The 12,560-nt window shown below is 36.0% G+C and overlaps 1 protein-coding gene across 2 annotated transcripts in view; it reads right to left on the bottom strand.

The window, feature by feature from the left end:
• LOC150106677 (neuronal membrane glycoprotein M6-b-like) overlaps positions 1–12,560 on the bottom strand; it is a 170,942-nt gene that overhangs the window by 88,936 nt on the left and 69,446 nt on the right. For both annotated transcript variants that reach the window (XM_090393276.1, XM_090393275.1), the window contains exon 3: positions 9,254–9,413. In XM_090393276.1, coding sequence (XP_090249402.1) covers positions 9,254–9,413 — 160 coding nt within the window. The remainder of the gene's footprint in view (positions 1–9,253; positions 9,414–12,560) is intronic.

The raw sequence follows: 12,560 nt of genomic DNA, 5'->3' as shown, positions 1-12,560 counted from the left end.
TTACCATACTAGTTACCCTTCTTGCTTGTGCTTTATACTGCTCATGGGCATGCTGATCACCTTGTTGTTCATATTCCTTCCACAATGCTTTCTTTTTTTTTTTTTTTGTGGCTTCTGATCCACTTAATCCCTACTCAATTTATTCTCCTGATCCTGGGTATGCACTACGATACTGCCTCACTCAAACAATCCTTGACCACATCCCATGCACTAATGATTTAATTCCATGTAGTTTCTTATGCCTTGTCACTTCTCCAAGTTGCCTCCTAAGTTTGTCATAATCACCAGATTTGTAGTTCTGCATAAACCCTTTCTTGACTGAAATTTCCACATGTTGAGCAACATCCCAGGACAAGCACTTTCCCCAAACAAATTTATATTTGCATTTATAAATATATCTTCTGATGTTATTACCAGATCCAACACTCTCAAAATCCTCGTCCCTTCCATCACATGCTGTTACCAGGACTGGATTAACCATTAAGCAAAATAAGCACGTGCTTTGGGCATCATGGAAAGGGGGACACCACAGAATTTTTGCTTTAGTTAGATGACGAATTTAATTTAAATTAACTTTTAATTAGTTTTTCATTGTTTTTATCTTTTCTTACTGTTACCTACTTTGTTTCAATAAATAATGACGAAGGTCTAATAAAATTCTAACCATGTGCACGACAGTTCGTTTACACCGTATTATCGCTCACAACGCTTTCTGGCACTACCATTGCATCAAATGAGGTAATTTTTTATAATTAACGTAACCATTTTATTTTTTATTTTCCTGTCTGTTTTAGGTCTTGTTTTAATAAATTATGTCTCATAAAAGGCTCCAGAAGCAAATATAAAACAAATTACGTGGTTGTCTCAGAAATGAGCCTACGGTAAAAGGCCTAGCTATCGCAGAAGTGCGACTCCAGTAAAACAACAGTTAATTAAAGCACGAAAGCACAAGATTCAGCTGTAAGCCAAAAATTAAATTGTTCGTATGATTTTGCCTGTGATATGTGTAACTGTGTTGATTGCCACCTAATATTCAACAAAATAATCTTTTTATTTCTGTAATTAACAGATCCCAAGAACCAAGATGAAACGTGTTCAGTTAAGTGGTGCACAAAAGCAAAAACTATCAAAAAAGAACCAAGAGGAGACTTTGGAATTAATTCCAAGACTGCAAAGCTGACTGATTTCTTCACACAAGTTCCACAACATCAAATACCAATTCCTGATCAAAGCCTATCTCCGTCATCAGAAGTGGACACAAATGCCATTTTGATCACTTCAAAATCAAAATATGACGATGTTGTAATCATCAAGGTGTCACAAGCAGGTTCATCTAGCACATGTCTCACTACTGACCTCACTTTGTCTGTAAATTCTCTTGATATCTCTACTGCAAATGTTGATACAAGTTGCTTTACAAAACATTCTGAGGCTGAAATAATTGCTGAAAATGAAAGTTTAGTGGGCCATGGTGATGGTGGTGAAATGATTCAGTCTGCAAAAGATGAAGTAAATATAGCAAAAGATCCAGGGTTGTGGCTTGATTTCTCTGCTGATGAGGTGGCTTATTGGACTGCTTGTGGACCCGGTGACAGTCAACACCACAATGGGCCATTTGACAAGTCTTACCGACATTTCAGTAGTGACAAACCAGTAAGATACTGTTCGCAGAAACTTTTTGTTGGGACAAAAGTCAATGGTGAGGAATACAAGAGAGAGTGGTTATTGTATTCACCATCAACGGGATCAGTTTACTGTTTTGTTTGTAAACTGTTTGCTCCTAAAAATTTCTCACATTTTGTCACTGAACTCAATCTTTTTTGCTCGTCACTGAACCCTTCTTACAAGAGAAGGGTTCAGTGACTGGAGAAATACTATTGTAATTGATCAACATGAAAAAAGCACTACTCACCGAGACTCTATGCTATATTACTTAAATCGCAGACAAGGTGTAGGGTTGGGACAACAGCTGGAAAAACAAATTCAGGAAGAGTGTGATTACTGGGAACATGTCCTGAGGCGTGTCATAGCTGTTATTCATATGTTAGCTGAACGTGGCTTGGCTTTTTGAGGAACAGAAGAAGGATTTGGATCATTGCAAAATGGGAACTTTTTAGGACTGCTTGAGCTCATAAATCAGTTTGATCATTTTTAGCAGGTCACATTGCGAAATATGGAAATTGTGACAAAGGAAATCCTTCTTATCTGTCCAAAGCCACCTGTGAGGAACTCATTCAACTGATGGCTCAAAAGGTCCACGTGCTTATTGTTGACGAAGTAAAATCTTCTGGTTATTTTAGTTTGTAAGTTGATTCAACACCAGATCTGTCACATATCGACCAGTTAAGTGTAGTACTTAGGTACTTAAAAGATGGAGAGCCTATTGAATGCTTTTTAACCTTTCTGGAAATGGCAAATCAGGTGTTGCATTACTTACATAAAGTTTGTCAGCTAAACTTTTCAAAATGTAGGGGTCAGTCTTTTGACAATGCTGCTAACATGTTTGGGCGTCATAAGGGGATGCAGCAAAAATTTTAGAAACAAACAAGTTTGCTATATATGTGCCCTGTGCAGCTCATTCACTAAATTCGGTAGGCCAAAGTGCTATTGACTGCTGTCAAGAGGCGGTTAATTTCTTCTCTACAGTGCGGTTGCTCTATACCTTTTTTTTCAGAGATGTGAACAATTCTCAAAGGTTGTAATGGAAATGAAAATGTCTTAAAATCCCTCTCTGATACCAGATGGGAGGCACATGCTATGGCAACAGCAGCAATTTTGAAATCCTTCCTTCAAATTTTAGAAGCATTAGACTGTATAGCCAAAGACCAGTCACAAAAGGGAGACACTAGAAGAGAAGCAGATAATACTGCAAATAAGATGCAAGAGCTAGAATTCGTTTTTATGTTGAATTTTTGGGATGAGATTTTGCAAAATTTTCATAGAGTAAGCCAAGTTCTACAGAATGAGGATGTCAACTTAAAAACATGTGCAGATCTGTATGGATCATTAGCTGACCAATTGTACACTTCATGAAATGAATTTGAAAGATATGAAGCAGCTACAAAGGAAGTGCTACCAGATGTTGATTACAAGGCAGCTCAAACTTGCAAACATATCAGAAAGAAGGTACCCAATGATGGAGATGCTCCAGAAGTATAACTGAATGCCAGAGATAAATTTCGTATCACCACCTTTTACACAATTGTTGACAAACTTGAAACTGAGATGAGAAGAAGAGGAGAGATATACAAAGAAATATCAGAGAGATTTTCTTTTCTAAGTGATGTGCCACATAATGCTACTTCAGTAACTTCATCATCTACTGAAATTGAAAGGTATTCTCAGTGTTGTCAAAAGCTGATTGATGCTTACCCAAAGGACTTGAACACTAATTTCTCAGCTGAGCTTCAGCAGTTTCACTCATAAGTGTGCCATAAGTTCAGTGCAACAAAAAATGTAAAAAAAAGATTCAGTCATGCTGAACTTTATAAAATAATTGTAGAAGACAATATTGAGTGTGCCTTTCCAAATGTAGACATTGCCTTTCGTATATTTTTAACATTAATGGTCACAAATTGCTCAACTGAGCATTCATTTTCTCAGTTGAAGTATATTAAAAATCCCATCAGAACAACTATGCAACAAGGCAGGTTGAATGCCTCATGTCTACTAAGTATAGAAGCAGATGTGTTACGTAAGATTAATTTTGAGGATCTGAATCAAAGACTTTGCAATTAAAAAAAGCAGGAGAAAACTTTTCAAATCTAAATAAAGTTGAAGTATACAAAAATAAACATTATTTTCCATCTTACTATAAGTTTTGTTTCATTTTGAAAAATAAAAATTTATTTTATGGTTTATTATTGTTTATATTTTGAATTACATATATATGGGGCACCAAAATATTTTAAGCGCTTAGAGCCTCTATGGGTCTTAATCCAGCCCTGGCTGTTACAGGTAGTTATCCCTTAGTAACTATATAAATTTGCATTTCCATTTTGCCACATGACCTTTCCTCCTTCCAATGTATATCATCATAGTTGAAGTCTCCCATGATAATTGCTTGGCCTGCACTCATTGCGCTAATCTGCTGATGCATGTTGTCCGCATCTTCTTCTGGACCTCCAGGTCTATAGCAGTAACCAACAATATATTTTGTGCTATTAGCCTCTATCTCATACCAGACAGCCTCAAATGAACCATTTCCATCAGATCTACAATCTTCCTTAATTTCTATTTTTTGTTGACTGAAGTTCTTCAACTATCATTAAAAATATCCCTCTTCCTCCACATTTCTTCTATCTTCTCTGAAAATACAATATCCATTACATTCTATCCATGTAACTACATCGTTCTCTGACAATCAGGTCTCGTTGATGTCAATAATTTTTGGACAAGTTGAGCTGACCAATGTCTACAACTCCTCTTTTATTTCTGATACTTCAGGCATTCGCATATAATATATGTATTTCAACATCTCATTGGGCCCACAGTTATCCTTACATAATGTCATTACCTTCCCATTCAGATTTGAAACCTGGGAAATTGCACCCAGCTCTTCACAGTCATTCCTGCACTCATACTTATTTATCCCAGGGGGAGGGGGTAGCTATTTCTACACAGGCATTCCTGCAATCACATTCATTTGTCTTAAGGATGGCTACACACATACTTGATTGCTTCCCACCTAATATTTCTAGTTTCCCTGGTTTGCACTTCCAACTTCTCACTGAACAATACTTTCTCCAAGTACCTAACTCTAAAACCATTTAAGTACAGTTCATCAGGCATATTATTATTACCCCAGACCCAATAGAGTCAAAGACTCATCTAGGAGGTCCTTTTATCATACACACAGCTTATCATACTGTGCTTGAAACACACTCAATTTCTCTGCAGACACCACACTCTCAGGCAAGGCATTCCAATCATTCACAACTCTGCATGAAAAAAACCTGCTTCTCACTCCCCTACTCACACCCTCTAATATACAGGTCCTTTCATCCATCAAATTCCTTTCACACATCTATAAACCGTACATCCATTCCTCCTGCACAATCTTCTCACTGACTCATTAGCAATCATGGCACTTCTCAATTCTGTCTTATCATACTGAGGCAGCAGACTCACAATCTTTACTTTCTTACCTTTCATTTTTGTTTTTCTTCTAACAACTTTTTCCTATCTTCTCTCATTGCATATTTCTCACCTTTCAAATTACTTGTGCCTACTAAAACAATTAACTCATTTGCTTCTTTCTTCTGCAAACGTACAGCTTTACTAACATCATTATCTTCGCACCTGAAAAACATGCTTTTGTCACTTTCTCATTAAGTATATCTCTTTTCTCCCAGTTTCTTTCATTTTTAAGCTTTTCCCATTCACTATTTTTTTCATTCTCCTTCCTTCTGTACTACATGACAATAATTTCTCCAGTCGTTCAAGGTCACGTTTTATTGTATGAAGAAGTCCGCATAAACGCACAGTTTCCTTCCATGGTGACATTTCATCATCCAACATTATTACTTTCAATCACTTCCTTCAAACTCTCATTCGTATTTCATGCACCATCATTCACTGCTTTTGCTACATTCTCCACAACATTTTGACAATCCTGCCTTATATCCATAATATCAGTCACTTCATTCTTTCACTTCATGTTTGGAGTATAGGGTATGCCCACACTTTAGAGATCTTCGCTAGAAGACTTGCCAAGAATAGTTGATTCATGCTAAAGGGGAGAAAGAAATGAAGGACGTACGAATTGGTCGCCAACACGCAAAATCACGTGCTTTATAGGTAAAATTTTCCAACTGTTATACAAGCAACATAGTTAACTACAATGATCATAAAAGAGAAGTTAATTTTCTGATGTGTAATAATAAACGACTCCTCCCACAATGCGGATTGATTACCCTATTATCAGAATGGATTCTCCTTCTGTTGACATGCACAGAAGTGTCGAAGGGTCTCGAATCTGTGGGCATACTATACTCTTATACAAGTATACATTTCTTATACTTGTTTATGATATAGTTGTATCAAATATTCTCTCCATTCTCGCTCTCATACCACAAACCATTCACTTTCAGAAATGAATACATTAAACACATGCTACATCACACAAATCCCACACGTTGATATTAGTCAAGATGTCTTGATCACTACTTTCTCACATGCATTTGTGCCATAACAAAGAAAGTTTTTGAAAGAATATTGCAAAAATATAACAGTCAAAAATAAACAAAGTACCACCAATTATATATAGCAATATCGCTAATATCTACTAAAAAATAATGACTTATCTGAGCAACATGTGTATGGCAGCTGCTATTAAGGATGATGCTAGTGGTGAAACATTAGAAGTGAAAAGAGGATGTATTCCAAATACTGAATATGCTAAACATCAAGAAGGCAGGAGAACCAAATGGAATTTCACCATGTGTTTTAAGGTAACATGCTGTAGAACTGACTATGCCATGGACTTGTCTATTTAATCAAAGTCTTGCAATGGGATAGGTTTCTGGAGAGTGGAAGGAGAGTAAGATAGTGGGCCATTGCATTAAGGTGGTGGTAGAACAGAGGAATCAAACTATAGGTCTGTTTGTATTTCTTCTGTGGTTGTTAAGATTTTATGGAGAACAGGTAATATTATTTATGCAGGTCATCATGGATGTGTTAAAGGGTGCCTTCTTTTAGTAATCTGGTATTTTTTACAATAGAGTAGCAAAATCAACGGATGAAGGTAAGGCATGCACTGTTATTTATTATTATTATTATTATTATTATTTATTTTATTTATTTATTTTTTTGGATTTTTCAAAAGGAATTTAACAGGGTGCCACATGACAAGTTGTTAGTTTTTAATTTGCAACATATGGGTTTGGATATCAGGTTAGTGGATGGATTGGTAACTGGCTTTTTGATATCAGAGAGGTGTATATGAGGAAGCAGTATCAGAAAGTAGGAAAGCTACAAGTGGAGTTACTGAGACAATTACTGTTCAATATTTATGTCAATGACATTGTCAAATTTCAGGAAGATATTCAGTTGTTTGTAGATGACGTGAAGCTTGGGAGGGTTATTAGTAATACTGCTGATGTTTTGGCTCTTCAAGAGGATTTGAATAACCTGGAAGGGTGGCCAAAGGCATGGGGGCGCTCAGTTTAATGCAACTAAATATAAGGTTTTAAAATTTGGGATCCACAGAAGGGATGCTTCATACTCACTTGGTGGAGTAATACTGGAAGAAGTGGAGGAAGCAAAGAATCTTGGGGTGATTGTGGATAGATATTTAAAGTTCTGGGGGAGATATTGTAAAGGTTGTGAAGATATCTCAGAGAACTGCAGCAATATTGAGGAGAATATTGACCATGAAAGATAAAAGTGTGCATCCCATTATATAAAGCTTTGATCAGACCATATCTGGATTTCTGTGCTCAGATGTGGTCACTGGAATTTGAACTGGATGAAGTAACCTTGGAGAGGGTGCAAAAACAGATAAAAAAAATTATGTCAGCACTGTACAACATTGATTACGAGGACAGACTGAGGGAATGCTGACTGCAGAGTTTGGTGGATTAGAAGGCAAATGGGAGGGGGGGGGATATGATCAAGACACTTAAGCTGTTGAAAGGTTATTATTGTATTAACACTGAGGAGATTTTTCATATGGTAGAATGAGGAAAAGGAACAAGGAACAAGAGGCCCATCCATGGAAGTCACAAAGGGAAGTAGTGAGTAAAAGGGTAAGAAGTAAGTTTTTGCATGGAAAGTGATAAGAGCATGGAATGCATTGCCTGAGAGGGTGGTGAAAGTGAAAATGGTGGATGAGTTTAAGGAGTAGTACAATAGACTTTGTACCGGCCTCCCACAATGAGTCTTGTGACTCTATGAAAGTCAAGAAGATAACATTAATAAAATCTTTCACCTTTTGTAATGAATACATTTCACACACACATGAACAAAATGGTCTGCTTCATCAGTTAGAATAAGAATGATACAACAGAACAATAAACTTATTGTTCTGAACAGTCTTAATAAATGTTCTTATTTTCATTATTTAAATTATAAATCACACTGCTACCTAGCCATACTTTTTTTTTATTATACGGCCTCTGCCACATGAAGCGTTTTGTAAACCTATAGCACATTTGTATAGTGAGTCACTAAGTATATTGTTTTTTTTTCTATTTTTTGGTATTTTTTATTTATTTTTTACATAGTCTGGAAACCTCAATCTAGAGACCAAACATGGAACTTTTTTCAAGCCACTTTCAACAAGTGGGGGAAGTAGTCTCATACTGGGGCAGTGAAATTCATCTCAAACGTAAAGATATCCATGCCCATGGTGGGATTCGATAGATATTATATTCTAGTTTTCATCCATATTTTAACATTTCCACTTTTTACTCAAGTAATACATATAAACAACTAAGCAATGGGAGTCATTATTTAAAAAAATAAAAGTAGGAATGATATCAAAAAAATGTGTGGACTCATTTCATACTATGGAAGTGTGTGGACTCATTTCATACTAAGTTTTTTCATAACATGTTGTTTTCTGTTCCATAAAAATACCTGTTATGAAAAACAAACAAATATATCTTCTGAAGAAGATATATAAAAATATATCTTATAGAATTATAGAATTCTATAATTCTATAAGATATATAGAATTCTGGCTAGCTACCTATGTGTTAGTCTTTAAAGTGACATATAAATAACAGAATATATTGACTGTATGCAATATATTCTGTATCCAAGAAAATATTTCACGATTTTTGAGCTAATTTTTATAAGATCAAAGTCTACAATTACAGGATGAACATATTTACAGTTTACACTCAACACAGAAAACATGCTATAGCCATCATAGCAAACTAACTTACCATAATCTATTCCATAACTTATCCTATCCCTTCCCATACATCAACACTATTTTAAAGAAAATTCACTATATCAAAAACTTTCTTACCATAAATTATACCTTTTGTCTTTACAAGTTTACTATACTGTGAATCAGTAACCAGCTGACTTATTCAATCATTAAATCAACAGGCAATTTACCCACATCAGTTAATGTATCCTGCACGAAATGTTAACAGATGGTATTTGAATGGAAAAATTTATCTTTACTAATGTTGCATTCATTATGATAATAAAAAAAGTATAATAATTTACATGATAATGTCTCAGATGGACATACAAATAAAAATAAATTACAAAAATGAAAGATTTCATTTAAACTTACTACAGCACATGATATTCTGCCACCTAAACGAGCTTTCCAACCTCTGTAAACCTTTTCTCTAGTGGAACCAGTAGCTAAAAACCCAACAAACAAAAGGATAATACTAAGAAGTCCCATGATGGCTCCAATAATGATGAAAATGACATGGAGATCACTGAGCCTATACCAAAAACAAACGCAAAATTAGGAAAGAAAACATGCATATATTACTGAGATTATCCTTAGGCAAAAGTATATGATTGTAACATAACTGTATGCACTGAATACAAAAATGACATCTATATTGTTCCATCAACCAGTTTGATTAAGCTTGCCAAACAAAAGACGTTTTGTCTTTTGTTTAATGAAAGTCAACAATGTTGCATTACATATATTGAGTCAGTTAAGGTAGACACTGTCAAGGACATGAAAGGCATGTCCTTTCATGTACTTGACAGTGAAAGGCATGCAAGGATTACATTATCATATCATGTAACACATACAGTGTTACATGATATGATACACAGCATCACTGTGTAATTAGGTTGATTTGATCATATGATGTGATTGTATTATCATGAAGAGTGAACGCAGGCAGATGGACTCTAAGCACATGTTTGGATTCTGCACTTATGTGAGTGTGCTTACTCATGTGAGTGCAAAATCCAAACATGTGCTTAGAGTGGTGGCTGTCCATCTGCCTGCTTTCACTCTTCATGATAATACAATCACATCATATGATCAAATCGACCTAATTACACAGTGACAGCTGTATGTGTTACATGATATGGTAAGACACTGGTAAGAAGAAAGTGTCGTGTGTTTAAAATGACTTTGTGAAGTGCATTTTTTTGTACTTACTCACTTGCTGTTGTACAGAGGGCTGTGTGATTTTGATCATCATCATCTGTGATTGCAGTGGCTTTGATCAGGCCACATATGGACTACTGTGTATAGATTTGGTCACCTGGATTTCAGGGGAAGGGGTGAGAGTATATCCTCTCCCATATATCCTCATCCCCCTCCCCTGAAATCCAGGTGACCAAATCTGTACAGTAGTCCAGTGTCAGGTCTATGGAATGTCCTGATAAGAGGACAGATAATGTGGAGGAGATTTTTTTTTATAGAATAGAGGAAGACAAGGGTAGAACTAGAAGCCATCTCTGGAAGCTGTATAAGGAGGATGTGAACAGGATAATGAGAAGCAGATTCTTTGCATGGAAAGTGACTGGTGAGTGGAATGCATTGCTTGAAAATGTGGCAAGTGCAGAAACTATGAATGGGTTTAAGGCATTGTTTGAAGAACTTTTTTTTGCATGAGAGCGTATAGACCTTCTGCGATGAGTCCTTTGACTCTATGGAGCTCAGATGTTAATAATAAAATAAACTGTCATTAGCCAATTGACATTAGTATACTTAACAAGAGTCTACTGCCTGTTCGTAAAGCACTTGATACCATGCAGGAAGACATTCTATTGATAAATCTGAAAGCAAAGTACCATGCTCTTGTAAATTGGATCCAGATCATTAGCAACCAAACAAGCAAGCACAGATTGGTCACTTTATCATTTATCTTGAAGAGTGCAAGGGATATTCCTCAAATTAGACACAAAGTTAACCTAATTTTTAACAGAAAAATTTTAAATTACTTTTCCTACAAGTAGTGACATTATGCTTGGCAATAATTTTAATGGAAATTATGAGGTGAAAACACAATCCAGTTCAAGGTCACACTTTAACACACTAGAAATGAACATCCCTTATTCAGTAGCATATGCTACCTACTGGGTTATTTATTCTGAATAAGTAACATGTAGACACAGTTCAAAATATTTAATTAAAATGAATTAATTTTTATCATTATCAACAGACCTCCATTGGATCAAGAGACTCATAGCAGGAAGTCCCACTCTCACATGCACAGCTCATGATACCTTGATCTAAATGCATTCACTGTCCCTGCACTCGCCACACTCTCAGGCAATTGTTTCTAATCACCTGCCACTCTTCATGTAAAAAATCTACTCCTCACCCCCTTCTTGCTCACACCAACCTTAAACAGTTTCATAGATATTCTATTAAAAATTCTCTTCTATGTTAATCTGGTAATTATCCTTACCAAGTTATGTCTCGATCGTGTCTCCCCTCTTCCTTTATCGAGCCTATACACTAGGCTCTGTAATTTGCATTCTTTGAATCTATTCTCAATTTCCACATTCCGGAGACCAACTTAGCCAATCGTCTCTAAACCCTCTCCAACATCTCATCATCCTTTTCAAAACCAGGCAACCAAATCTATGCACATTGATCCATATCCACCATCACCTCCAATCTTTCATCTCCTCTAAAATATCCCCAACAATCCTATATTCTGCATTCTATCTTTCCCAAATTTTAAAATCTTAAACTTTGCTACATTAAACTGGCATTCCCACACACTCACCCATTCAGGCAGTCCATTTAGGAACTGTTGCAAAGCTACATCTGCTCTACTTCTCATAACTCTCCCCAATTTTGTATCATCTGCAAACAACAGTATATCACCATTTAAGCCCTTTCCAATGTCATTTACACTAGTGACTTTCTTCTTCTGGGATATTACTCCCCAATATACAAACTGCTGATACCTATCAGACAGCCAATCTGATGCACTAACCTACTATTGAACTCCGCAATAAGTTCCAATTTAACTACTAGTTTGTGAAGCGGCAATCTATCAAAAGCATTGGCAAAAATTTAAATTATTATTATTATTCAGGCATCCATGGAGTCAAAATATTCATCATGGGAGGTCGTTCGTAGGAAACACAAAGCCTATCATACCACTCCTTGAACTCACCGACTGTTCTTGCTCTCACCACTCTATCAGGCAATGCATTCCATGGTTCAACCACTCTCCATCCAAAGAAACCACTTCTCATCCTCTTGCTCACAGCTTCCTTTCGTAACTTCCAGGGATGGTCCCTTGTCATTGCTCCTTCCCATTGTTCCATTAAGCAAAAGAACTCCTCAGTGTCAACTCTGTAACTACATCTCAACAGTTTAAAAGTCTCAATCATATCATCTCTCCTATCTACCAAACTCTTCAGTCTACATTCCCTCAGCCAATCCTCATAACTAACATTGTACAGTGCTGAAACCATCTTTGTTATCTGCCTCTGTACCCTCTCCACAGTTAATTTATACCCTTCAAATTCTGGGGACCAAAGTAAAAAAATATACTACTGAATATGCATCCTCCTTGTCCAATGTATTCGTCAACTTGTTATAATAAGTAAGCAGTTTATAATAATAAGCTTTAATAATAAATAATAAGATTATAATAAGT

The sequence above is a fragment of the Typopeltis vanoorti genome, chromosome 5 (assembly GCF_054136105.1).
Source record: "Typopeltis vanoorti isolate ZY-2024b chromosome 5, IOZ_Tvanoo_1.0, whole genome shotgun sequence".
Lineage (NCBI taxonomy): Eukaryota > Metazoa > Arthropoda > Arachnida > Uropygi > Thelyphonidae > Typopeltis > Typopeltis vanoorti.
This window is presented reverse-complemented; position numbering and strand designations above follow the sequence as displayed.